The sequence below is a fragment of the Pogoniulus pusillus genome, unplaced genomic scaffold (genome assembly GCF_015220805.1).
Source record: "Pogoniulus pusillus isolate bPogPus1 unplaced genomic scaffold, bPogPus1.pri scaffold_64_arrow_ctg1, whole genome shotgun sequence".
NCBI lineage: Eukaryota > Metazoa > Chordata > Aves > Piciformes > Lybiidae > Pogoniulus > Pogoniulus pusillus.
In genome coordinates, this window is record NW_026974714.1 from 109,031 (window position 1) to 135,728 (window position 26,698).

At 62.3% G+C, this 26,698-nt stretch overlaps 1 protein-coding gene across 1 annotated transcript; it reads left to right on the plus strand.

Annotated features, from left to right (window-relative positions):
• Positions 1-15,408: 15,408 nt before the first annotated feature.
• On the plus strand, positions 15,409-24,977 carry LOC135174452 (ubiquitin carboxyl-terminal hydrolase 36-like). The gene is made up of 15 exons (XM_064141722.1): positions 15,409-15,475; positions 15,865-16,086; positions 16,673-16,783; positions 17,307-17,409; positions 17,993-18,060; positions 18,481-18,551; positions 18,877-18,959; positions 19,057-19,168; positions 19,464-19,604; positions 19,876-19,976; positions 20,267-20,405; positions 20,554-20,859; positions 21,495-21,551; positions 22,659-22,838; positions 24,963-24,977. Exons 1-15 carry the CDS (start codon positions 15,409-15,411, stop codon positions 24,975-24,977), a joined length of 1,776 nt encoding a protein of 591 aa, XP_063997792.1.
• Positions 24,978-26,698: the final 1,721 nt, after the last annotated feature.

Below are 26,698 nucleotides of genomic sequence, written 5' to 3' on the forward strand. Positions count from 1 at the left end.
ACTGCACAGCTCTGGCTCCATCCCAAACAGGCTGTGGGCCACAGGGACTCCAGCCTCCTCCAGCCCAGGCGGCTTCTCCCCTGGCAGCAGCCCTGGGCCCTAGACAAAGGAAGAGGTTGATGGAGAAGTGCAGGAGCCAAGGGCATGGCAACCCTGCCCTGCCCAGCCCCTCCCTGGCACAGCAGGCAGAGGGGCAGCAGGTGCCAGCACCCGGGGGCGCTGGCCAAGAGCAGCCTTCAGGACTCACCTGGCCCATCCCTGCTGAGGACAGGGGCTCCTTGGTGACAGATTTCCTGTCCTCGCTGTGGACACCGCCAGTGCAGCCGGGCAGGCTGGAGGCAGCCTTGGCAGTGGGCCCCTGCCAGCTCCTCCTGGGGCTGGGCACCCTGGGGAAGGCAGAGAAGGGCTGGCGTTAAGTGCCAGGGCTTGAGCCACTGCCAGAGACGCGCAGGAGAAAGAGGAGCCAGAAGCTGCAGGGGTGAGGTGGTCCTGGTGCAGAGTAAAGCCATGCCAAGGGGCTGGCCCTCTCCCTGCCACCCTCCTCTGAGCCAGGGCATGCAGAGGGCGTTGGGGCTACCTGGGCCAAGCTCTTTCCCGCAGGCAGCCCTGTGCTGCCAGCCCTGTCCCAGCTGCTGGCAGCAGGAGACAGAGGGGCAGCAGGCAGAGGCACTCTCACCTCTGGTAGAAGAGCAGGTAGGGCTGCTGCCCCAGGACCTCTTGGATGCCCGCGGGGCACACCCGCTCGTCGTTCATCAGGTACCACTGCCCACTGCTGGCCTGCAGGAGGAGCAGAGAGAAGGGGGCTGGGCTGTGCCCGGGGACCTTCGTGGCAGCAAGCACGGGCAGAGCTCCTCTGCCCAGAGCCCAGAGGAGGCCCAGGCCAGGCAAGGGGGCTCCGCCAGAGCGGCACCTCCACGCTTCCTGCGGCAGGGCACGGCCTGTGTCCCCCCCCACGCACCTCTGCTGAGCAGCCTCCTTGCTGTGCCCTCCAGGGACCCACCAGCACCCCTTAGCCCTGAGGGGTGCCACGACAGCAGCCTGGGCTCACCTTCATGTAGCAGTAGTAGTGCCCTGCGTGGCAGCTGTGCCCAGAGTGCACCAGCACCGCATAGAGGCTGTAGAGGACGGGGTCCCCGCGCGGCACAGACAGGTAGGGGCGGACGTTCAGCAGCATGGGGTACGCCACGGCCTGCAGGGAGAGGCTGGCTCAGGAGCCTGCACAGGGCATGGCCTCAGTGCAGACAGAGCAGCTCAGCTGGCCTAGCAGTGCCACCTCCCAGGGGAAGGGCACGCACCCTCCCTGGGCAGAGGTGGTGCTGAGGAAGGTGGCCGGAGAAGCCAAACTGCCCCTGCACCGCAGAGCTGGGCAAGGGCTGCAGGACTGTGGCAGAGCTCAGGCTGGGCACAGGAGCCCTGCCAGCCTGCTCTGGGCAGCAGGAGCTTGGGCCAGGAGACAGCCTCAGCCCTGGCTTGCCAAGCACTCACCTTTGTGATCTTCCCTCCCCCAAAAGGGGCAAAGCGCTTCAGTGCCACTGTGAGGACGTTGGCAGCTTGGTGGATGCTGAAGCCTTTGCGGGCAGACACCTTCTGCTGGCACCTGCACAGGGAGAGCTCCAGCTCTGCAAGCTGTGCCACCACCCAGCTGCCTGCCAGCAGCACAGCCGGGCCCCTGGCGCCCGCAGCCCCGCACTCACCTGGCACACATGTAGGCATTCTCCCCGCACAGCAGCTCTGGCTGCACAAACTGCTCCAGCGCCTGCACCACGCTTGTGGCCTCCTGCAAGGGCAGAGCAGAGCTCAGGGCACCGGCGGCCTGCCCACGCCACAGCCCCGAGAGATCACGCAGAGCACGGGCACAGGGACGCAGACCACAGCAAAGCCCTGAGTGCCACCAGCTGGGCACTGCCCAGCCCCACGAGGGGCGGCTGCAGGGCCCCCAGCAGCCACTGGCCTGCCAGGCAGAGAAGGCAGCGCAACAGCGGCAGCTGCTTCCCTCCCGCCCGTGCTGTGCCTTGGCACTGGCAGCTGCAGGAGCCCTGAGAGCAGCCATGGTGCAGCTGCAAGAGCAGCCCCAGCAGAGCAGAGCCCCTGCCCAGCCCTACCGCGATCTCCAGTGCCAGGTCCAGGTAAGGCTCGTAGGTGTCCGAGGTGTTCTGGCACTGCAAGCACAGCACTGCAAAAGAAAGAGCAGTGGCCACAGCCTGGCATGGCCTCTGCACGCACCCACCCCAGCACAGCCCAGCCCAGCCCAGCCCAGCCCAGCCCAGCCCAGCCCAGGCGGCTGCAGGCTACCCCCTCTCTGCATCTGGGCTCTGGGACAGCAGCACCAGGGTTCACAGCCTGGCCAGGAGGAAAGCTGCCAACTCCACCGTGCCCTGGCACAGGCAGTGCTGCTAGGCAGCTGGCAGCAGGGGCGGCTTTGCTGCTGGCAGTGAAGTGGGGAGCCACAGCCAACAGATGTTTCCATGCCCACAGCAGGGCTCAGGGTCTGCAGGGACCACCAGAGCCAGCAGCTGCAGCTGGGGATGGTTTGCACACACTCAGCAGTGCTCCCAGAAGGGAGGCAGCCCTGAGAGCCACAGGCCCAGCAGCTGGCACCAGCACTCACCACGGGACCGCAGGGAACCCCCAAAGATCTGCTGGACCAGCGTTGGGGCCTGGCTCTGCCCATCCAGCCTAGGGACAGGAGCAGCAGGTCTCACACAGCCCCTCCACAGCAGCCTCCCCTCAGGGCCCCCTCTGCGTGTCCTCAGCACAGCTCCCCGGTGTGCTCTGGCCAGCAGACAGCTGCAGAGCTCCAGAGGCAGAGGGAAAAGCCAGGCTGCTCTGCCAGGGCCATCGCTCAAGGGTTGGCACCAGGCTCCCATGGGCACCTTCCTCCAGAAGGAGCAGAAGCTGCTGGCTGCAGCTCGGAGCTGGCCTTGGCAGAGGCAGCGCAGGGCCCAGAGGAAAGCTGCTCTCTCGCAGCCCCAGAGCTGGACCTGAGCCTTGCGAAGCCACAGCCTCTGGGCACAAGAACTGAGCCCAGGGCTTGGGCTCAGCTCTTCGGCCTCTGCAGGACTTTCTCCCACCACATGCCAGCCCAGGGCTGTTAGCCAGCATTACACCCATTCTGCTGCAGCACTTTGTTTCCAAAGGCCACTGAATGTGTCTGACAGGGTGGTGGTATCCAGTGGCATCCTGCTCCCAGGGCAGCAGCAGTGCACACAAACGTGAACTGAGTCTCAGGGTTATGGTCTGCAGATCATGTAGTCGATGACTTTGGCTGGCACAACAGGTAGCACTCAGAGAAACACAGCTTGGGAAACGTAGGGAAGCAGTTACAGTGATGCAGTATTTTCTATTAAGGTGAACGCTATCAAATGAACAAAACCCAACAACCAACCAAGGGAGGGAAAGATAATAAAAGGATTTGGTAGAGCTTAGAGCTTTTGTAGAGAGAGGGCTCCAGACAATGTACAATGCCTAAAGTCTTTATACCTAAGAATTCATGAGCTTGTGCTAAACACAGTTCTGGAGCAGCCCCAGCTGCATTCACAGGCATTTGCAAGAGGGAAATAGATTCAAGCATGCCACGTGGTGGTCTGAAACAAAAGCCAACCAGTCCACACTTCTGCACACAGCATCACTCAGTACCTGCTCAAATGGATGCGACAGGATCTGACACCTCTCACTACAGACCTTTGTCTGTCTGCAGTGACCAATAGAGGCAGCAAACAAGACTCTTAGAACAGTTCCGCTTCCAACTGACCTGCAAAAGCCTTTTGCGTAGGAAGTAAACGAGGGGTGCACAAACAGTGGCAGCAAAATGCTCCACCAAACAGCTCAGGTTGGGCAACACAGCTCCAGGCAGCTACAGCAAGATGGACCTTGAAAAGCCTCTGGTGCTCTCTGCAAGTGGCAAAGCTGTGCAAACACTGCACAGCAAAATCTGGGACAGGAAGCATTAGAAGGGAGAACAGGAAACAAAACCCAAACGTAGGGTTCCAAGAAAAACTGAGTACAGAAGAAACAACCTGGGAGCTGTGGCACAACACAAACGTTCCTGAGGAACTGTCTGCTGTGAGAGCTGAAAGCTTTGGTTGCTGTCCAAGTGCTGCTGCACAACCAAGGCTTCCTGCTGACACGGCTGAGGCGCCTCTGGCCGTGGACCCTTTCCTGATGACGCTGGAGCTGGAAACCATTTCTCACTCGTGTCATCTTCTCCGCAGCTGCACTGTAACACAAACAATGCTCTTGATCCACAACAGCACCCAGGGGAGAGGCTGTTTGGCAGGACAGCTGAAAATGCCAGCCCCCAGGGGATCTCCCCACGCTGCCACTGCCTGCCCTGGGATGCTCCACTGCAGCTCCTCCCGATGTGCAATGCTGGCATTTGCTGCTGCAGGAAACCCTTTCTGGGGAAAGGCTGCTGGGAACTCTGGCCAAGGCCCCGTGCTCATCTTTTAGCCTCTGGCTGCCTGCCTGCAGCGCTGGTGGCACCTGTGGGCAGCGAACCGTCGTCGTTACCGACTGTGACAGCACGAGTCAAAGCAGCAAGGCTGCACAGGCACTGGGGGTGAAAAACCATCTTGAGCCAATGGCAGCAGCTGAGCAGCTCTCCCCCTTCCTACTGGCCATGCGGCACCACCTCACCTTGCAGCAGGCCAAAGTGAAGGGGTACAGCTGAGGAGGCTCCCGTTGCAGGGGCTCAAACTTGGTGCTCAGCAAAAGCATTTACAGCAGCACGAGAAGGCACTAAAAGCTTCCCATCTCAGTGACAAAACCAACACCTCTCCTGCCTCCTGCTGCTTTTCAATGGACTTCACACCCAAGGTGCGGGATGAAAGCTCAACAGCCATGCACAAGGAAGCAAGGGAGTCTCATTTGCTTTGTTTCCCAACCCATGTTGCCATGTCTGCCTTCCAAGGAGACCTCAAAGCAGCTCCGGCAACATCGCAGTGCCCTTTCAACTCACTGCCTAGGCAGCTGCAGCAGCCTACAGCTCTCAGCTGTGGACAAGCAGCCCCACAGAGCGGCGTCTTTTCTGCTAACCAGGGCCACAGAAAAGCTGTCCTTGCAGCTTAGAGCTTTAGCACAGCCCAGTCTGCACACCTCTGCAGAGAAGGTGGCAGCCAGAGTACACTAACAGGTAGGAGAGGCAGCAAGAGAAGCTTTGAGAACCGTGGACCCACCGAAGTGTCAGGGCTGGAAGGGACCCCAAGGGTCACCCAGTGCCGACCGCCCTGCCACGGGCAGGGACCCCTCACACTAGATCAGGCTGCTCACAGCCACATGCAGCCTGGCCTCACACACTTGGCACAGCTGCACAAGGCTTGCACTCGATGCTCTCCAAGGGCATCTCCAAGCCAAACGCCTCGGTGCTGCTGGGGCAGCGCTGCAGCACATGGCGGCGCTCCGGGCACCTCCGCTGGCTGCTTCTCGCCCCGGAGCCGCAGCAGGGCAGCTGAGGGGCCGCCCGGAGCGGGGCTCTGGCCGGCCACGGCGGCTCCCGACGGCGCCTCCCGCCTGCGGCACCTGCGGCTGCAGCCTCCCGCGGCGGCGCCGGGGCGCGCAGGGCCAGCCCCGCTCGCCGCTGGGCTCCGCAGAGCGGCGCTGGGAGCCTGGCAGGAAGGGCGGAAGTGGCGCAGTGACGCCGCGCCCACGGGCGCCATCTTTGCTTTGGGCGGCACCTGGCTCCCGCCCGGCGGCGAGGGCGGGAGGCAGCGGCCAAGCTCCAGCTGCAAGCCCTTTGCTCTCCTCACTCTCTCCGTGGCAGCGTTCAGGACAGGAGCTCACTTTGCCCAGCTCAGCTCTGCTCCAACAGGGCGCTGCCCATGGGGGCAGATCTGGCGCAGCTGCAGGGGCTCTCTGCTACCACCTGCCCCTGGGCAACAGCCACTGCAGGCACAGAGCCTGCACCTGCCAGGGGGGCACAGGAGCCCTGCCAGCCTGCTCTGGGCAGCAGGAGCTTGGGCCAGGAGACAGCCTCAGCCCTGGCTTGCCAAGCACTCACCTTTGTGATCTTCCCTCCCCCAAAAGGGGCAAAGCGCTTCAGTGCCACTGTGAGGACGTTGGCAGCTTGGTGGATGCTGAAGCCTTTGCGGGCAGACACCTTCTGCTGGCACCTGCACAGGGAGAGCTCCAGCTCTGCAAGCTGTGCCACCACCCAGCTGCCTGCCAGCAGCACAGCCGGGCCCCTGGCGCCCGCAGCCCCGCACTCACCTGGCACACATGTAGGCATTCTCCCCGCACAGCAGCTCTGGCTGCACAAACTGCTCCAGCGCCTGCACCACGCTTGTGGCCTCCTGCAAGGGCAGAGCAGAGCTCAGGGCACCGGCGGCCTGCCCACGCCACAGCCCCGAGAGATCACGCAGAGCACGGGCACAGGGCCGCAGACCACAGCAAAGCCCTGAGTGCCACCAGCTGGGCACTGCCCAGCCCCACGAGGGGCGGCTGCAGGGCCCCCAGCAGCCACTGGCCTGCCAGGCAGAGAAGGCAGCGCAACAGCGGCAGCTGCTTCCCTCCCGCCCGTGCTGTGCCTTGGCACTGGCAGCTGCAGGAGCCCTGAGAGCAGCCATGGTGCAGCTGCAAGAGCAGCCCCAGCAGAGCAGAGCCCCTGCCCAGCCCTACCGCGATCTCCAGTGCCAGGTCCAGGTAAGGCTCGTAGGTGTCCGAGGTGTTCTGGCACTGCAAGCACAGCACTGCAAAAGAAAGAGCAGTGGCCACAGCCTGGCATGGCCTCTGCACGCACCCACCCCAGCACAGCCCAGCCCAGCCCAGCCCAGCCCAGCCCAGCCCAGCCCAGGCGGCTGCAGGCTACCCCCTCTCTGCATCTGGGCTCTGGGACAGCAGCACCAGGGTTCACAGCCTGGCCAGGAGGAAAGCTGCCAACTCCACCGTGCCCTGGCACAGGCAGTGCTGCTAGGCAGCTGGCAGCAGGGGCGGCTTTGCTGCTGGCAGTGAAGTGGGGAGCCACAGCCAACAGATGTTTCCATGCCCACAGCAGGGCTCAGGGTCTGCAGGGACCACCAGAGCCAGCAGCTGCAGCTGGGGATGGTTTGCACACACTCAGCAGTGCTCCCAGAAGGGAGGCAGCCCTGAGAGCCACAGGCCCAGCAGCTGGCACCAGCACTCACCACGGGACCGCAGGGAACCCCCAAAGATCTGCTGGACCAGCGTTGGGGCCTGGCTCTGCCCATCCAGCCTAGGGACAGGAGCAGCAGGTCTCACACAGCCCCTCCACAGCAGCCTCCCCTCAGGGCCCCCTCTGCGTGTCCTCAGCACAGCTCCCCGGTGTGCTCTGGCCAGCAGACAGCTGCAGAGCTCCAGAGGCAGAGGGAAAAGCCAGGCTGCTCTGCCAGGGCCATCGCTCAAGGGTTGGCACCAGGCTCCCATGGGCACCTTCCTCCAGAAGGAGCAGAAGCTGCTGGCTGCAGCTCGGAGCTGGCCTTGGCAGAGGCAGCGCAGGGCCCAGAGGAAAGCTGCTCTCTCGCAGCCCCAGAGCTGGACCTGAGCCTTGCGAAGCCACAGCCTCTGGGCACAAGAACTGAGCCCAGGGCTTGGGCTCAGCTCTTCGGCCTCTGCAGGACTTTCTCCCACCACATGCCAGCCCAGGGCTGTTAGCCAGCATTACACCCATTCTGCTGCAGCACTTTGTTTCCAAAGGCCACTGAATGTGTCTGACAGGGTGGTGGTATCCAGTGGCATCCTGCTCCCAGGGCAGCAGCAGTGCACACAAACGTGAACTGAGTCTCAGGGTTATGGTCTGCAGATCATGTAGTCGATGACTTTGGCTGGCACAACAGGTAGCACTCAGAGAAACACAGCTTGGGAAACGTAGGGAAGCAGTTACAGTGATGCAGTATTTTCTATTAAGGTGAACGCTATCAAATGAACAAAACCCAACAACCAACCAAGGGAGGGAAAGATAATAAAAGGATTTGGTAGAGCTTAGAGCTTTTGTAGAGAGAGGGCTCCAGACAATGTACAATGCCTAAAGTCTTTATACCTAAGAATTCATGAGCTTGTGCTAAACACAGTTCTGGAGCAGCCCCAGCTGCATTCACAGGCATTTGCAAGAGGGAAATAGATTCAAGCATGCCACGTGGTGGTCTGAAACAAAAGCCAACCAGTCCACACTTCTGCACACAGCATCACTCAGTACCTGCTCAAATGGATGCGACAGGATCTGACACCTCTCACTACAGACCTTTGTCTGTCTGCAGTGACCAATAGAGGCAGCAAACAAGACTCTTAGAACAGTTCCGCTTCCAACTGACCTGCAAAAGCCTTTTGCGTAGGAAGTAAACGAGGGGTGCACAAACAGTGGCAGCAAAATGCTCCACCAAACAGCTCAGGTTGGGCAACACAGCTCCAGGCAGCTACAGCAAGATGGACCTTGAAAAGCCTCTGGTGCTCTCTGCAAGTGGCAAAGCTGTGCAAACACTGCACAGCAAAATCTGGGACAGGAAGCATTAGAAGGGAGAACAGGAAACAAAACCCAAACGTAGGGTTCCAAGAAAAACTGAGTACAGAAGAAACAACCTGGGAGCTGTGGCACAACACAAACGTTCCTGAGGAACTGTCTGCTGTGAGAGCTGAAAGCTTTGGTTGCTGTCCAAGTGCTGCTGCACAACCAAGGCTTCCTGCTGACACGGCTGAGGCGCCTCTGGCCGTGGACCCTTTCCTGATGACGCTGGAGCTGGAAACCATTTCTCACTCGTGTCATCTTCTCCGCAGCTGCACTGTAACACAAACAATGCTCTTGATCCACAACAGCACCCAGGGGAGAGGCTGTTTGGCAGGACAGCTGAAAATGCCAGCCCCCAGGGGATCTCCCCACGCTGCCACTGCCTGCCCTGGGATGCTCCACTGCAGCTCCTCCCGATGTGCAATGCTGGCATTTGCTGCTGCAGGAAACCCTTTCTGGGGAAAGGCTGCTGGGAACTCTGGCCAAGGCCCCGTGCTCATCTTTTAGCCTCTGGCTGCCTGCCTGCAGCGCTGGTGGCACCTGTGGGCAGCGAACCGTCGTCGTTACCGACTGTGACAGCACGAGTCAAAGCAGCAAGGCTGCACAGGCACTGGGGGTGAAAAACCATCTTGAGCCAATGGCAGCAGCTGAGCAGCTCTCCCCCTTCCTACTGGCCATGCGGCACCACCTCACCTTGCAGCAGGCCAAAGTGAAGGGGTACAGCTGAGGAGGCTCCCGTTGCAGGGGCTCAAACTTGGTGCTCAGCAAAAGCATTTACAGCAGCACGAGAAGGCACTAAAAGCTTCCCATCTCAGTGACAAAACCAACACCTCTCCTGCCTCCTGCTGCTTTTCAATGGACTTCACACCCAAGGTGCGGGATGAAAGCTCAACAGCCATGCACAAGGAAGCAAGGGAGTCTCATTTGCTTTGTTTCCCAACCCATGTTGCCATGTCTGCCTTCCAAGGAGACCTCAAAGCAGCTCCGGCAACATCGCAGTGCCCTTTCAACTCACTGCCTAGGCAGCTGCAGCAGCCTACAGCTCTCAGCTGTGGACAAGCAGCCCCACAGAGCGGCGTCTTTTCTGCTAACCAGGGCCACAGAAAAGCTGTCCTTGCAGCTTAGAGCTTTAGCACAGCCCAGTCTGCACACCTCTGCAGAGAAGGTGGCAGCCAGAGTACACTAACAGGTAGGAGAGGCAGCAAGAGAAGCTTTGAGAACCGTGGACCCACCGAAGTGTCAGGGCTGGAAGGGACCCCAAGGGTCACCCAGTGCCGACCGCCCTGCCACGGGCAGGGACCCCTCACACTAGATCAGGCTGCTCACAGCCACATGCAGCCTGGCCTCACACACTTGGCACAGCTGCACAAGGCTTGCACTCGATGCTCTCCAAGGGCATCTCCAAGCCAAACGCCTCGGTGCTGCTGGGGCAGCGCTGCAGCACATGGCGGCGCTCCGGGCACCTCCGCTGGCTGCTTCTCGCCCCGGAGCCGCAGCAGGGCAGCTGAGGGGCCGCCCGGAGCGGGGCTCTGGCCGGCCACGGCGGCTCCCGACGGCGCCTCCCGCCTGCGGCACCTGCGGCTGCAGCCTCCCGCGGCGGCGCCGGGGCGCGCAGGGCCAGCCCCGCTCGCCGCTGGGCTCCGCAGAGCGGCGCTGGGAGCCTGGCAGGAAGGGCGGAAGTGGCGCAGTGACGCCGCGCCCACGGGCGCCATCTTTGCTTTGGGCGGCACCTGGCTCCCGCCCGGCGGCGAGGGCGGGAGGCAGCGGCCAAGCTCCAGCTGCAAGCCCTTTGCTCTCCTCACTCTCTCCGTGGCAGCGTTCAGGACAGGAGCTCACTTTGCCCAGCTCAGCTCTGCTCCAACAGGGCGCTGCCCATGGGGGCAGATCTGGCGCAGCTGCAGGGGCTCTCTGCTACCACCTGCCCCTGGGCAACAGCCACTGCAGGCACAGAGCCTGCACCTGCCAGGGGGGCACAGATGGCTGCAGAACCTTTGCCCCCTTCCTTTCCCCCCAGGGGAAAGCTTCGGAACAGCCTCCTCCTGCTGACCTTTCCCTGGAGCTCCTCTGCTCAGCTCAGCCCAAGCCCTTCTGCTCTGCCGGTGCAGCCTTCAGCCCACCAAGGCTACTCGGCAGCACTGGCAGCTGCCAGGGCACAAGAGCATGCTGCTGGCCCACGCTCGCTCTGCACCTCTGGCCGGCATCACTGCTGGGGCTCCACTGGTGGCGTCTGTCAGCTTTGGGGAGCATTCCCTCCTGTGCCAGCTGAATGCAAGCACCGCAGGGCTGCCCAGGGCCCGGGGCTCTTCTCAGGCCACCAACCCTGACGGCACTCAGCTGCCCTCTGCCCCTGGGCACCAACCAACTCAGCTACAGCCAGCTGGAAAGGTCCAACTCTTAGCAAAGGCTTCTTCAAGAGCAGCAACCCCTGTCCTGAAACTCTGCACCAGCTGGGCAGGGAGGAGGACTTGTCTGAGCTGCCAGCTGGCTCCCAGCCTGCCAGCTCTGCAGGAGAATCTCTGCTCTGCACGGCAACAAAAGCAGCTCCTGCTGCACACCCAAATGTTGCTGCACAGCAAACTGTTGGGCACGACCAGCTCTTACCTGCTGACTCTGAGCAGAATTGCTGCCAGCTGCTGCTGCTGCTGCTGCTTGGCTGCCTGCTTCCGCCTGGCACTGCTCAGGGCCTCCCTGATGGAGCCTTCTGGTTGTAGGAGGTGGTGAAAGAGGAGACAAACTTCTCGCTCTCCTCTCGAGTGCTCTCCTCTGCAGTCCCTGCGCAGGGCAGGCAGGTGTCGGCTGTGCCTCAGCAGGCTGCTCGCTGCCCCTTGCTCTCCCTTCCTCTCTGCCCTGTGCTTCTGCCTGCACGGAGCTCATCTCTCCTGCCTGAGCAGCAGCAAGAGCAGAGGCAGGGATCGTTGTGAGGGAAGCTCAGACACAGCTCACCTTTGGCTCCTGGGCCTGCTCTGGGAACCAGCTCGACCTCCAGAACCAGATGGGCACTGGGCACCTGATGGACTTGCTGGGGAGCGTGGAGTGGCAGGAGCTGGCTGTGCTGGCCCTGAGGGCATCATCTCCTACAGCTGCTGCTCCCAGCCTGCCCTGCTGCCACTGCCACCTTGGAGAGCCACCTGCCTCCTGCAACTTCAGCCTCCTCCTGCCCCCGTCATGCTCTCCTTCGTGGCACCTCCTGGCTCCTCTGGGCCGGCCAGCTCGGGGGAGAAGGTCTTGATGGGGGGAGGGGGGGGGTGTGCTGCTGGGCCTCAGCACCATCCAGCTGCTGCTGGTGGAGAGCATGCCAGCCTTGGAGAGTGCCCCACTGGTGGGTGACCTTGATGGCAGCCAGGCCCCTGCGGTGCCCAGGGTGCCTACAGCAGGCTGATGGGCAGCACCCACGCAGACAGGGAGGGGGAGATGTGGCTCTCTGCCGCCACCAGCACCGGCTGCTCACGCAGGGCAGTGCCACACTGCCGCCCTGCCATGGGTGGGCAGACAGGCAGGGGCACACTGTGGGAGAGGGGGAGAGGCTCGGGGATGGGGAAGTGGGGACCAAGGCAGGGGCTGCCCCCAGGCCCACTGCCAGTGCCAGCAGCATGGGCTGCTGGGGAACAGCAGCTGCATTGTGGTTGCCCCCGAGGTGATGGAGCCTGCCGCAGCGGTGAGGGGCAGAGGTGGCCACGGAGATGGAGCTCTGCTCCCTGGGGCTCTGCTCTGCTGGGGAGGAGCAACAGCAGGCAGCAGTACAGCCTGGGCTTGGGCTGCTGCAAGGCAGCTGCACAGGAAAGAACTGGGAGCCCAAGTGGGCAGCACATTCCCCGTGGGACAGCAGTGTGCCCTTGTGGGGCCAGTGGCAGCCTGGGCTGCATCAGGAGCAGTGTGGCCAGCAGCTCTAGGCAGGTGTGCTGGTTTGAGCCTAGCTAGAATGTTTTGGTGAGAAGAACGAGATTACAGGCTGGGGAAAGGCAACAGTGGTGATGTCTGCTTCACTCCTAGGCTTGCTGCAATGCAGAAGAACAAGAACACAAGCACAGAGAAGAGAGTTGCTGTCTGGGTGTTGGGCTGAGCTTCTCTCTCTCTCTGCCCTAACTTGCCGTCTGTGTGACTAACCCCTCTGCTTCCTAACGCCCCTGCCCGACCCTCCATACTGCCTTCAACATCAGGCAAGATCTGGGCTGAGATTGAGGAGTGGGAGGGAGGTGGAAGGGTGGTTGAGAGCCCCTGCTGGGGACTCAGGTTTCTGGGAGGGCTGTTGTGTTTCTGCAGTGCCTTTTAACTTGTCGATTCCAGCCTGTAGCTGCAGCTGTTGTAAATACCTGCTTGTAGCTTGTGCTAAGCTGTAACTATAAAGCCTCATGCAGCTCCCAGAGCCGCTGAGCCCAGTCTGGGCGATTTCCAAAGGGGGGGGCGGTGGGGGGGGCGTGGGGAAGACCCAAACCATCACAGGAGGTTCTCCTGCCCCTCTGCTCTGCCCACCCCTGCTGAGAGCACCCCTGCACTACTGTGTCCAGGTCTGAGCTCCCCCACTCAAGAGAGACAGGGAGCTGCTGGGGAGAGCCCCATGGGGGCTGCGAGGAGAGGATGCTGCAGGGACGGGACCATCTCTGCTCTGAAGAAAGGCTGAGAGCCCTGGAGTTGCTTAGTCTGGAGAGGAGAAGGCTGAGAGGGGACCTCAGGAATGTCTGTAACGGCTGAGGGGTGGGTGCCAAGCAGGGCCCAGGCTCTGTTTGTGGTGCCCAGTGACAGGAGAAGGAGGCACAGGTACAAGCCAGAACCCAGGAGGTTCCACCTCAACAGCAGGAGGAACTTCTTTGGGGTGAGGGTGCTGGAGGCCTGGAGCAGGCTGCCCAGAGGCTGTGGAGTCTCCTGCTCTGGAGCCAGTCAGGAGCTGCCTGGATGTGCTCCTGGGTGCCCTGGCCTGGCTGCTCCTGCTCTGGCAGGGGGGTTGGGCTGGGTGGTCTCTGGAGGTCCCTTCCAAGCCCTGATTCTTTGCTTCTGGGACTCTTCCTCATGGTCTTCCTCATGAGCTGCTGCTGCTGCTGCTGCTGCTGCTGCTGCTGCTGGGCCAGAGCTGCCTGCTGGCCCCATGGCCCCAGTGCCCTGCTGCTGCTCTCTGCTGCTGGGCCCCCCTCCAGCACGGGGCCCTGCTCCACCTGCCCCTGCTGCGGAGGTGCCCTTGGGGCTGTGGGGAGCTGTGCCCTGCTGTCTGCCCTGGCCTGGCTCTGGGGGCTGTTGGCTGCTTGGGTTGCTGGAGGTGCCAAGGTGCCCAGAGGCAAGGGGAAGGCAGAGCAGGGCAGGCTGGGCTGGGCTGAGGCCCACATGAGCTCTGGGCACTGCTCTGGGGGGTGCCCAGGCTCTGAACCGTGGGGGGTGCAGTCCTGAGCTGGTTCTCTGTGGGTAGCGACCCCCCCAGCCCCTCCCACCCCCCCCCCCCCCCCCCCCGTAACCAGGGCTCTGTGTATCCAAGGCCTGGGTGACCTCATAGAGCTGAGCTGAGGCTGGGCTGGTGAGGAGGTGAGAGTGGAGCTTGGGAGCCTGTGGCAGGGGGAGAGCCTCTGCTAAGGTGTCTGTGTCTCACCCGAGTTCTTCGGCAGCAGGAGCTGCCCTTGAGCAATCCCCAGGTGAGTGATGTGGGCAGAGCAGAGGCAAACCCAAGGGGAACAGTGACAAGGGGGGGGGGGGGGTGAGTTGCAAAGGGAGTTGAGAGCACCAAGAGTGACCAAGGAGCAAAACCTGCCTGGGCACTTTGTGCCTGGCTTAGGTGAGCCTGGTCTGGTGACTGAGAATAGTCCCTAGCAGGAGAGAGGTGCCCTGAGGTGGGTGTGCTGGCAGCAGGTGTTGGGGTCCAGTTTGGCTGGAAAATGAACAGTTGGCATTTTCCAGGTGCTTTGGTAGGTGGTGTCGGGGGGGTGCACAGGGTGAGGCTTGGGGTGCTGGGGGTGTGGATGTGCTTGGAAGCCACAGAGAGTGGAGGAGAAGCACAGAGGTTGGATGTGGAGAGGAAGCAGCAGGCGGCTCTGTGTGAGCCAAAGGCAGCTCTGCTGGCAAGCCAAGGCGCCTTGGCATGGTAAAGAGAGGGAGCTGAGGAAGAGCTGGGGGGATGTGTGGGGGGGATGTGTGGGAGCAGGCACCTGGGTGGGCTTGGAATCTGCAGAGAAGGAGCCTGCAGCACCTGTCTGGGCAGCCTGCTGCAGGCCTCCAGCACCCTCACTGCTGGAATTTTCTAATCCTCTTCAGCTGGAGCCTCCAGTCTCTGGCCTCTGCCCCTTGTCCTGTCCCTGGGCACCAGTGACAAGAGTCTGGCCCCAGCCTCTTGCCCCCCACAGACCCTTCAGCTCCTGCTGAGCACTGCTCAGATGCCCTCTGGGGCTGCTCTTCCGCAGGCTCTCAGCCCCAGGGCTCTCAGCCTTTGCTCCTCACAGAGCTGCTCCAAGCCCCTCAGCATCTTCCAAACCCACCCTGGACTCTCTCCAGCAGTTCCCAATCTCTCCTGAGCTGGGGAGCCCAGAAGCAGAGGCAGGATTCCAGCTGTGGCCTGCCTAGAGCACAGCAGAGGGGTGCAGGCCCCCCTCTCTTCATGCCCCCAGGAGAGCATTGGCCTGCTTGGCCATGAGGGCACACTGCTGGCCCATGGGCAACTCCAGGCCTCCAGATGTGGCCTCGCTGGGGCAGAGTTGAGTTTGCTGAGTTCCTGGAGCAGGACAGAGCCAGGCCCCCCCAGCCGTGCTGCCAGCACATGATGGACACCACAGAGCCCAAGGGCCATGCCCTGGCAGGTCCTGCCCACCTCGGGCACTGCTGCCAACCAGCAGGTGCAGCTCTGCCTCAGCTGACACAGAGTGCAAGGAGGAAGAAGAGCAGGAGGAGCAGGAGCCGGAGAAGGAGGAGGAGGAGGAAGAGGAGGAGGAGGGAGCTGAGTGGCCTGGGACGGCTGAGTCGAAGCCACCGAGTGCAGCCGCAGCATGCGGAGAGGGAAGAAGCTGGAGCAGGAGCTGGGGCTGGCAGCGAAGAGGCAGTGTCTGGAGCTGGGTGAGGAGGGGGCACTGGGATGGAGCTGGGTGAGGAGGGGGTACTGGGCTGGAGCTGGGTGAGGGAAGGAGCAGCAAGCTGGAGATGGGCAAGGAGGGGTCACCAGGCTGGAGCCGGGTGAGGAAGGGCATTGGGCTGGCCCCTGCCTGCCTCGCCCAGCAAGCTGTGGCAGCAGAAGGCAGGGTCTGAGCCTGGCAGCGGTGGCCTCTGATGCCAGGGGCAGCAGCCGTGGGGGCAGCAGCCTCTGCTGAGGCCCTGGGTCGAGGCTGGCAGGCAGCACTGCAGCCCCGAGGAGGAGCCGAGCAGCAAGCAGGGGAGGCAGAGAGGGCCCAGGGGGCTGCTGGTGCTCCTGAGCCCTGTGACTCACCGCCCCTCTCCCCTCCCTGCAGGCAGTGACCAAGCCCAGGCAGCACAAGAGATTGGGGTGCCCGTGCCCCAGCAGGTGCCCTTGCCCGGGGGGTGCCTCTGCATGCAGTGGCCGCGGCTGTGCGGGGTGGGCGCTGGGCTGCGCAACCTGGGGCGCAGCTGCTTCCTCAACGCCACGCTGCAGTGCCTGACCCACACGGCGCCGCTCGCCAGCTACCTGCTCTGCGGGGAGCACGGCCGCAGCTGTGAGTGGGGCTCAGTGGGGGGCACTGCTGGGCTGGCAGTGCCGGGGTGGTAGTGCCCGTGGGCAGCAGGAGCCGCCTGCCCGCCCTGCTGCCCGCGCTGTGCTCGGCACCTGTGCGCGTGGCCCTGGCAGGGGCTGCGAGCGTTGGGCTGTGCCCTGTCTGCTCCCTGCTGACCCCAGCAGAGGCTGTTGCTGTGTTCTCCTGGCCCTAGCAGTGCTGCTGAGTTGGGGCCAAGGGCAGCACACAGGGCTCACAACCCTGTCTGCAGGGCTCTGCTGGCATCTGCCCTCCGGGCCAACCTCTGGGCTCCTCCAGGGAGTGCCTGTGGCCTGCTTCCCATCCACATGGCTGCTGTCTCCTCTGGGGGGTTGCAGTGGTGCTGTGAGTGGGATGGCATCTGGCAGGGTGATGTGTGTTGGTCCCTGTGTACCCAGGGTGCCCCAGAGCTGTGCTGCAGCACAGAGCTCATGGGAAGCACTGAGCGTGGCGGAGCTGTGTGGGAGCAGAGATCCCTCCCGTGCTCTGTCCTGCTTCCACCTCTCCTGGCCTTGTCCCCGACCTCCTGTCCTCTGCTCTTCTGCTCCAGGTCACCGAGAAGGCTTCTGCATGCTCTGCACTATGCAGACCCACGTGGGGCAGGCCTTTGCCAGCAGCGGCCAGGCCATAAAGCCAGAGGCCATCATCCGGAACCTCAAGAGTAAGGGTGGCTGCCCTGCTCTGCCCTGCCTTGCCCTGGCTTGCCCTGCTTTGCCCTGCTCTGCCCTGCCTTGCCCTGGCTTGCCCTGCTTTGCCCTGCTCTGCCCTGCCTTGCCCTGCTCCTGCTCTGCCCTGTCTTGCCCTGCCTTGCCCTGCCTTGCCCTGCTTTGCCCTGCTCTGCCCTGCCTTGCCCTGCTCCTGCTCTGCCCTGCCTTGCCCAGCCATGCCCTGCTCTGCCCTGCCTTGCTCTGCTCTGCCCTGCCCTGCAGCAGCCATGCAGGGGCCCAGGGGCTGCTGCTGGAGCAGACCCTTTGGGATGGGGCAGGCCTTGGCAGAGAGCTCTGCTGAGGTGACTCAGAGCCCGCCAGGGGCTGGGGGCTCCATGGGCTGTGGGAGGGCTTCTCCCGCAGCCAGCGTGGGCCTGAGCCCAGGGTTGGGCTGAGGGGGCTCAGAGCCTGGAGCCCTGCTTGCTGGGGCAGGAGCTGCATCTGTTGCAGCAGCTGCTGAGGCTGCCTCTCCTGCAGACATTGCCCAGCACTTCAGCCTCCGGAGGCAGGAGGATGCCCACGAGTTCCTGCGCTGCGCCATTGACGCCATGCAGCAGGCCTGCGGGAACGGCTGTGCCCAGTATGTGGGGCCCTGCTGCCCTGTGCCCTCACCAGTGCCCTGTGCCCGTGGGAGGGATGAAGGTGTCCCCCAGGCTGAACTGCTAGGGGGAGGCACTGGCTGTCAGGGGCCTCATTGCACGGCCCAGCTCTCTGCCCCTCTGTGCCACAGGCCACCTTCTCCCTTCTGCTGGCCCCTGCGCCCCAGCAGAGCTGTGGTGCTGTCCCCATGTCCTGAGGCTGCTCTGGCTCTGGCTCCTGTGCCAGCTGCCCAGGAAGCCAGGGCTGCAGCTGGCTCAGGTCCAGCTCTGGGGCTGCGAGAGAGCAGCTTTCCTCTGGGCCCTGCGCTGCCTCTGCCAAGGCCAGCTCCGAGCTGCAGCCAGCAGCTTCTGCTCCTTCTGGAGGAAGGTGCCCATGGGAGCCTGGTGCCAACCCTTGAGCGATGGCCCTGGCAGAGCAGCCTGGCTTTTCCCTCTGCCTCTGGAGCTCTGCAGCTGTCTGCTGGCCAGAGCACACCGGGGAGCTGTGCTGAGGACACGCAGAGGGGGCCCTGAGGGGAGGCTGCTGTGGAGGGGCTGTGTGAGACCTGCTGCTCCTGTCCCTAGGCTGGATGGGCAGAGCCAGGCCCCAACGCTGGTCCAGCAGATCTTTGGGGGTTCCCTGCGGTCCCGTGGTGAGTGCTGGTGCCAGCTGCTGGGCCTGTGGCTCTCAGGGCTGCCTCCCTTCTGGGAGCACTGCTGAGTGTGTGCAAACCATCCCCAGCTGCAGCTGCTGGCTCTGGTGGTCCCTGCAGACCCTGAGCCCTGCTGTGGGCATGGAAACATCTGTTGGCTGTGGCTCCCCACTTCACTGCCAGCAGCAAAGCCGCCCCTGCTGCCAGCTGCCTAGCAGCACTGCCTGTGCCAGGGCACGGTGGAGTTGGCAGCTTTCCTCCTGGCCAGGCTGTGAACCCTGGTGCTGCTGTCCCAGAGCCCAGATGCAGAGAGGGGGTAGCCTGCAGCCGCCTGGGCTGGGCTGGGCTGGGCTGGGCTGTGCTGGGGTGGGTGCGTGCAGAGGCCATGCCAGGCTGTGGCCACTGCTCTTTCTTTTGCAGTGCTGTGCTTGCAGTGCCAGAACACCTCGGACACCTACGAGCCTTACCTGGACCTGGCACTGGAGATCGGGGTAGGGCTGGGCAGGGGCTCTGCTCTGCTGGGGCTGCTCTTGCAGCTGCACCATGGCTGCTCTCAGGGCTCCTGCAGCTGCCAGTGCCAAGGCACAGCACGGGCGGGAGGGAAGCAGCTGCCGCTGTTGCGCTGCCTTCTCTGCCTGGCAGGCCAGTGGCTGCTGGGGGCCCTGCAGCCGCCCCTCGTGGGGCTGGGCAGTGCCCAGCTGGTGGCACTCAGGGCTTTGCTGTGGTCTGCGGCCCTGTGCCCGTGCTCTGCGTGATCTCTCGGGGCTGTGGCGTGGGCAGGCCGCCGGTGCCCTGAGCTCTGCTCTGCCCTTGCAGGAGGCCACAAGCGTGGTGCAGGCGCTGGAGCAGTTTGTGCAGCCAGAGCTGCTGTGCGGGGAGAATGCCTACATGTGTGCCAGGTGAGTGCGGGGCTGCGGGCGCCAGGGGCCCGGCTGTGCTGCTGGCAGGCAGCTGGGTGGTGGCACAGCTTGCAGAGCTGGAGCTCTCCCTGTGCAGGTGCCAGCAGAAGGTGTCTGCCCGCAAAGGCTTCAGCATCCACCAAGCTGCCAACGTCCTCACAGTGGCACTGAAGCGCTTTGCCCCTTTTGGGGGAGGGAAGATCACAAAGGTGAGTGCTTGGCAAGCCAGGGCTGAGGCTGTCTCCTGGCTCAAGCTCCTGCTGCCCAGAGCAGGCTGGCAGGGCTCCTGTGCCCAGCCTGAGCTCTGCCACAGTCCTGCAGCCCTTGCCCAGCTCTGCGGTGCAGGGGCAGTTTGGCTTCTCCGGCCACCTTCCTCAGCACCACCTCTGCCCAGGGAGGGTGCGTGCCCTTCCCCTGGGAGGTGGCACTGCTAGGCCAGCTGAGCTGCTCTGTCTGCACTGAGGCCATGCCTGTGCAGGCTCCTGAGCCAGCCTCTCCCTGCAGGCCGTGGCGTACCCCATGCTGCTGAACGTCCGCCCCTACCTGTCTGTGCCGCGCGGGGACCCCGTCCTCTACAGCCTCTATGCGGTGCTGGTGCACTCTGGGCACAGCTGCCACGCAGGGCACTACTACTGCTACGTGAAGGTGAGCCCAGGCTGCTGTCGTGGCACCCCTCAGGGCTAAGGGGTGCTGGTGGGTCCCTGGAGGGCACAGCAAGGAGGCTGCTCAGCAGAGGTGCGTGGGGGGGGACACAGGCCGTGCCCTGCCGCAGGAAGCGTGGAGGTGCCGCTCTGGCGGAGCCCCCTTGCCTGGCCTGGGCCTCCTCTGGGCTCTGGGCAGAGGAGCTCTGCCCGTGCTTGCTGCCACGAAGGTCCCCGGGCACAGCCCAGCCCCCTTCTCTCTGCTCCTCCTGCAGGCCAGCAGTGGGCAGTGGTACCTGATGAACGACGAGCGGGTGTGCCCCGCGGGCATCCAAGAGGTCCTGGGGCAGCAGCCCTACCTGCTCTTCTACCAGAGGTGAGAGTGCCTCTGCCTGCTGCCCCTCTGTCTCCTGCTGCCAGCAGCTGGGACAGGGCTGGCAGCACAGGGCTGCCTGCGGGAAAGAGCTTGGCCCAGGTAGCCCCAACGCCCTCTGCATGCCCTGGCTCAGAGGAGGGTGGCAGGGAGAGGGCCAGCCCCTTGGCATGGCTTTACTCTGCACCAGGACCACCTCACCCCTGCAGCTTCTGGCTCCTCTTTCTCCTGCGCATCTCTGGCAGTGGCTCAAGTCCTGGCACTTAACGCCAGCCCTTCTCTGCCTTCCCCAGGGTGCCCAGCCCCAGGAGGAGCTGGCAGGGGCCCACTGCCAAGGCTGCCTCCAGCCTGCCCGGCTGCACTGGCGGTGTCCACAGCGAGGACAGGAAATCTGTCACCAAGGAGCCCCTGTCCTCAGCAGGGATGGGCCAGGTGAGTCCTGAAGGCTGCTCTTGGCCAGCGCCCCCGGGTGCTGGCACCTGCTGCCCCTCTGCCTGCTGTGCCAGGGAGGGGCTGGGCAGGGCAGGGTTGCCATGCCCTTGGCTCCTGCACTTCTCCATCAACCTCTTCCTTTGTCTAGGGCCCAGGGCTGCTGCCAGGGGAGAAGCCGCCTGGGCTGGAGGAGGCTGGAGTCCCTGTGGCCCACAGCCTGTTTGGGATGGAGCCAGAGCTGTGCAGTGGAAGCCCCACCCTGCCAAAGCTGCCTGCTGGGTCGCCAGCACCCAGCAGAGAGGGCTCAGCAGCTGTGTGCCAGGACTACTGGGCACAGCTGCAGGGCCTGACACGCAGCAGCAAATCCTCCATCGCCAGGCTGACCCTCCTGGCACAGCAGAACGTGGCCTTGGCCAGCAGCATCGTGTCCCTGGTGGAAGCACGAGTGGCCAAGGTTTGCACCTTCCACTGCCTGCTGCTGCTGCCTGTGCTGCTGGGGGAGCAGCTGGACAGCAGCCTGGGGTGGCCTCGGGGGCTAGCAGGGGCTGGGGAGATGTCGTGCTGAGGGCAGAGCGGGGCAGAGCAGGGCAGCAGTGGCTGAGGGGTGGCTTCCAGCCTGCCCTGAGCTCTGCGGTGTCAGAGCTGTCTGCAAGCCTGTCCCAGGGGCTGGCTCTGCCTGCAAGAGAAAACCTCAACGGTCCAGCCCCACTGCACTGCTGACTCTGTGCTGCCCTGAGGAGCTGAGCTCTGCAGCAGGGAGCAGTGCTGAGCTCCCCTTCCTGTGCCGTGGCTGCCAGCAGCTTCCTTCCCAGGCTCTGCTGCTTCCCTGCCCGACTGCTGCGCAGGCTGAGGCACAGTGGCAGTGACTCCTGGCACAGAGCCTTGGCTGCTCCAGGGTCCCCTTCTGCTCTGAGCTCAGCAGCCCTCTGCCAGATTGCCTTTTGGCACCAGCAGGAAACCCAAGGCCAGCGACTTGCTGTTTGTAGTGGAACCCAAAAGAGGGCTCTGGGCCTGCCACTCTCTCTCTTTAAAATTCTTCAGCTGTGCCTCTGCTGTGCTAAACCTCTCCCTTTCTTCTCCTCCCTGCAGGCTCCCCCAGCACAGAAGCTCCCTGCTCTCTACCTGATGGATTCCATCCTCAAGAACGTGGGAGGAGAATACCTGAAGGCCTTTGCCCAAAGCTGGTGGAAACCTTTGTGTCTGCCTTCCAGAAGGTCTCTGCACTGCCAGGGGAGTTGGGTGAAGAGAGTCTGTGCCTGGGGAATGAACTCTGTGCCCAGGGCTGGGTGCTCTTGGCTGCTGAACCATCCCCATTGGTTGCCTTTGCTAAATCCCTGCCCTGGCTCTGGGCTGTGGGAGATTGTCCCTGCTGCTGGTGTGAGCAAACAAAGTGGGCACTGACCCTATGAGGAGCTTTGGCCTGTGGCTCACAGATGGCTCTGCTGCTGCAGCAGAGTGGGTGTAATGCTGGCTAACAGCCCTGGGCTGGCATGTGGTGGGAGAAAGTCCTGCAGGGGCCGAAGAGCTGAGCCCAAGCCCTGGGCTCAGTTCTTGTGCCCAGAGGCTGTGGCTTCGCAAGAGCTTTGTCGCTGTACTTTCTCCAGGGAAACCGGGCAAGGGAGAGGAGAATTTGGTCATGGGCAAGGGGTCAGGAAGTGCTCCTCGGGTGCTGATGGAGAGTGGTAGAGCCTGGCAAGGGCCTGGGAAGAGCAGTTGCAGAGCTGAGCCTCTCTGTCTGATGCCAGGGGCGCGGGGGTGTGAGCTGCACTGCTGCTACAGGCTGCAGAGCCAGGCCAGGCTGTGCGAATGGCCAAGTGCTGAGAGAGACAGGAAAGAAAGGAAACCTTCCTGCTGCCAGCAGAGCTTCAGGCACTGCTGGAGTGAGCTGAAGGAGCCCTGGGGCTCTTTTGGTGTTTCAGGTGGACAGAGACACTCGGCAGAGTTTGTTCCTCCTGCGCTCGACATGGCACAGGATTTTCCCTCTGGAGGAGCTGCATGCACTGGATGTCAGAGTGCAGGCACTGGATCCTGCTTGGCCAGTGAGACCTCTGCCTGCAGACGGGAGTGCTTCTGGCAGCCCTGGCAGTCCTCAGCCTGCAGCTGCCTGGGTCAGTTTGCTGGCTGCTCCATGGCCACAGGTGTTAGGCTGAGGGTTGGGCTTGCTGCCCTGGGGGCTCTTTGCAGCCCAAAGAGTTCCCTGGTTCCCTAACTCCATCACGAGTTGCAGCGTAAGAGGTTTTGTTCTGTTTGCAGCCAGAGGAGTCCAGTGCAGCTCCCTCTGCCACCTCTGGTGCCTCTGCTGCAGCTGCTGCTGCAATGCCCCAGGCGCCGAGCCAGGAGCAGCTGCTGAGGCAGCAACTGCTTGTGAAGGAGAAGCAGGTGCTGGAGCTTCGGCAGAAGCTGTCCGAGCTGGAGCAGGCTGGAGCACAGCTGGTGAGTAGGACAGGTGGGGACCCTGCTCTGGTGGGGCTCAGCTTCTGTGGGGCAGTCCTTAGGTGTCCTGGTGACTGCCAGCATCACTTGGTGCTGCTGTCAGGGCAGCAGAGCTGTGCCAGGCCTGGAGCAAGGCCAGTCCAGCTGGGGAGCTTGGGCAGCATTTGCCAACGGAAAAGCCTTGAGAGCTGCACTGCAAATGGAGGCCAAAGCAGGGGGATTTGTCGGGGTTTTCTTCTGAGCTTCCCTCACAACGATCCCTGCCTCTGCTCTTGCTGCTGCTCAGGCAGGAGAGATGAGCTCCGTGCAGGCAGAAGCACAGGGCAGAGAGGAAGGGAGAGCAAGAGGCAGCGAGCAGCCTGCTGAGGCACAGCCGCCACCTGCCCACCCTGCGCAAGGACTGCAGAGGAGAGCACTCAAGAGGAGAGTGAGAAGTTTGTCTCCCCTTTCACCACCTCCTAAAACGAGAAGGCTCCATCAGGGAGGCCCTGAGCAGTGCCAGGCGGAAGCAGGCAGCCAAGCAGCAGCAGCAGCTGGCAGCAGGAGCTGATGTCCTCTCGCTGCGGAGTGGTTCCTGCGGCTGTGAGGTTATGCCCTTACTGCCAGGCTCAGCATTCTTGTTCTGAAGGAACACAGACAGGTGGAGACCTCTCGATGGTGCCTGCTCTGCAGGAGAGGTGGCTCTGAACCACAGGCCCTGCCACTCTCTGACCCCGGCGTAAGGAACGGGATGGCTGCGGCGTGTTGCGCTCTGCTACGAGGCAGTTGGGCATATTCTGGGCTAGATTTGGCAACCTTTGGACAAAAAGGTGTTTCTGATCCTTGAGTGGCTTAGCTCTAGGTTATTTATTCTTTCTGTCTAAACACATGAATGGCTGCTGTGCTGCAGTGATGTTGTCAGTGGTGCTGAGCAGACCTGCATCAACCTAGTTGCAGACTCACTGTTTGGGGGGGGGGGGGGAAAGTTGTTTTTTGGCATAGTCAAATAAAGCAAATACAAACTATGTTAAAGGTGTGGAAGTTTTACTGAGCAGACATTGGAATTTGCTATGAAGGACACCCCTGGTTTAGGTTTGCTCTTGAAGTCCCTTGGGTGGGCATTGCTCTCAGTCAGGGCCTTACTTGGCTGCAAGGTCCAACACCTTCTCCAAGGCTGGACTCCAGCTGTGACCCTTTGCACATCCTGCTAAGCACGCAGGGTGCTGGGTGTGGAGAGGCAGGAGCCTGTCTGACAGTGAGCAGTTGGTGTGGAGAGAGGCAGGGAAGTGCCCAGAGCAGAGCTAGACCAAGGGCAGGGCCCCGTGGCCTGCAGGCTGCTGAGCAGAGGGGAACTGTCCAGCCTTAGCAGCAGGCTGAGTGCAAGCCTGGATGCGCAGCCCAGAGCGGGGATTGGTTTCTTGTGGAGTTGGTGCTGATGCAAATAAAGATGGCACTGGCACTTGATCTGGACAGCCCTGGCAGTGGCCTGGCTCTTCACAGCTGGCACTCTGCACTCCCTGGAGGGGTGCTTTGGGCTCTTGGCCACCTGTGCAGCACAGCAGCTCCTCTGCAAGGGCAGAGCTCCCTTTTCTCTCCAGCATGGTGCTGCTTGTGGTCTTGGGGCAAGCGGCGCTCCGTCTGCCACACTGCCATGGGTGCAGCCAGGGGTGCCAGGAGCTTCTGCTGGGCCTCCCCAGGCACTGCCCAGGTCTGCTGTGGGGTGAGGGGTGCAGCTGTGAGCTCAGGCCTGTCCGCTAGGGAAGGAACAGGCACCCAGACTGCAGTTACACTGCAAGCAGTGGAGCGCCACTGAAATACCACTGCAGAGGGAGCCTCAGCTTCTCCTGCGCTCTGGGCACCTCACTTGTGCAGCCAAGAGCTTACCTGTTTCTAGAGATGCAATTTCAGTGCAAGCTACAGTCCAGCACAGCAAGACAGGACACAAACCCCTCTGTGCCCTGCACTCTGACAGACCTCACAGCCATGCAAATGCCACAGAGCTTTTGCTGAAGCCTATTTTTACAGAGGGCTGCAGTCAGTGACAATCTGAACGCCCTTGCACAAGGGTTGCTTTCCCACCTGCTTTCCATCTTGCAGCAGTTCTCTTGCAGCTCTGCTGCTCACCTCTGTGCTTTCCCCATGCAGGAAGAGCCACTCTGACGGTGGGCAGACAGGAGGAACTCTTTGCTTCAGTTTTCCAGCAGTTCTTGCTGTTCATAGAACCCTGGAATCAACCAGGTTGCAAGAGACCTCCAAGCTCAGCCAGTCCAACCTAGCACCCAGCCCTTTCCAGTCAACCAGACCATGGCACTAAGTGCCCCAGCCAGTCTTTTCTTGAACACCTCCAGGCACGGCCACTCCACCACCTCCCTGGGCAGCCCATTCCAATGCCAATCACAACTTCCTCCTAACATCCAGCCTAGACCTCCCCTGGCACAGCTTGAGGCTGTGTCCCCTTGATCTGTTGCTGCCTGCCTGGGAGAAGAGACCAACCCCACCTGGCTACAGCCTCCCTTCAGGTAGTTGTAGACAGCAATGAGCTCACCCCTGAGCCTCCTCTTCTCCAGGCTGCACACCCCCAGCTCCCTCAGCCTCCCCTCAGAGGGTCTGTGCTCCAGGCACCTCCCCACCTTTGTCACCCTTCTCTGGGCACCTTCCAGCACCTCAACATCTCTCTTGAATTGAGGGGCCCAGAACTGGACACAGCACTCAAGGGGTGGCCTGAGCAGTGCTGAGCACAGGGGCAGAAGAACCTCCCTCGTCCTGTTGGCCACACTGTTCCTGAGCCAGCCCAGGATGCCACTGGCTCTCTTGGCCACCTGGGCACACTGCTGCCTCATCTGCAGCTACTCTCTACCAATACCCCCAGCTCCCTTTCTTCCTGGCTGCTCTCAGACACTCTGTCCCCAGCCTGTAGCTGCTTGGGGTTGCTGTGGCCGAAGCACAGAACCCTGTGCACTTGGCCTGGTTCAGTCCCATCCCATTGGCCTCTGCCCACCCATCCAGCCTGGCCAGGTCCCTCTGCAGGGCTCTGCTACCCTCCTACGGATCAACACCTGCTCCTAGCTTGCTGTCCTCTGCAAACTTACTGATGCTGGACTCAATCCCCTCGTCCAGATCATCAAAAAAGATACTGAACAGTACTGGGCCCAGCACTGATTCCTGGGGGGACACCACCAGTGCCAGCTGCCAACTGCATGTGGCACCATTCACCACCACTCCCTGGGCCCTGCCTTCCAGACAGTTCTTGACCCAGAGACAGAGTGAAGCTGTCCAAGCCAGGAGCTGCCAGCTTGGCCAGGAGCTGCTTGTGGCAGACGGTGGCAAAGGCTTTGCTGAAGTCCAGGCAGTCTCCATCCACAGCCTGCCCCACATTCACCAGGCACAACCCAACCATCCAGCCACGAGGACTCAGCTGCCTCAAGTTCTTCGCTCAGAGCCACTCACAAGAGTAAAAGCTGCTGGAGCCTGCAGTGATTGGCTTTACATTTGTCTTGATTGCCAGAGCAGCAGCTGGGGGCTGTCCGCAGTACCAGCATTGTGCTCTGCCTCAGCACAGCCTGAAACAAGACCAGAACAGGCCTGAAGGTGACTGCATGGAAGACAGCATGAAGAAAAACCCAAACTCCCAAAGCCACAGTCAATTGCTCACACGTCAAAGGCAGAGCTGTTGCCACCCTGATGAAGCCATCAGCTCCTCTGGCTCGTGGCAGCTCCTCCCCAGCTTGTGTTACTGATTAGACAGGAAACGTTTGCAGCCTTTAGAGAGAGGAGGAACTGCTCAGTCCTGTCCTCTCAACACAGCACCTGCTGGATGGCTCTGATGGCTCTGACCTGGCCTCGGGGTAATTACAGCAGCTCTCGTTATTTCACCCTTCTTA

What these genes read in the sequence shown, in the direction of transcription:
- LOC135174452 (XM_064141722.1), top strand. Translation starts at nt 15,409, where the DNA reads ATGCGGAGAGGGAAGAAGCTGGAGCAGGAGCTGGGGCTGGCAGCGAAG. An exon ending in GGGTTCCCTGCGGTCCCGTG is followed by an intron (nt 18,061 to 18,480) that starts GTGAGTGCTGGT and finishes TTTCTTTTGCAG; the next exon opens with TGCTGTGCTTGCAGTGCCAG. An exon ending in AATGCCTACATGTGTGCCAG is followed by an intron (nt 18,960 to 19,056) that starts GTGAGTGCGGGG and finishes CTCCCTGTGCAG; the next exon opens with GTGCCAGCAGAAGGTGTCTG.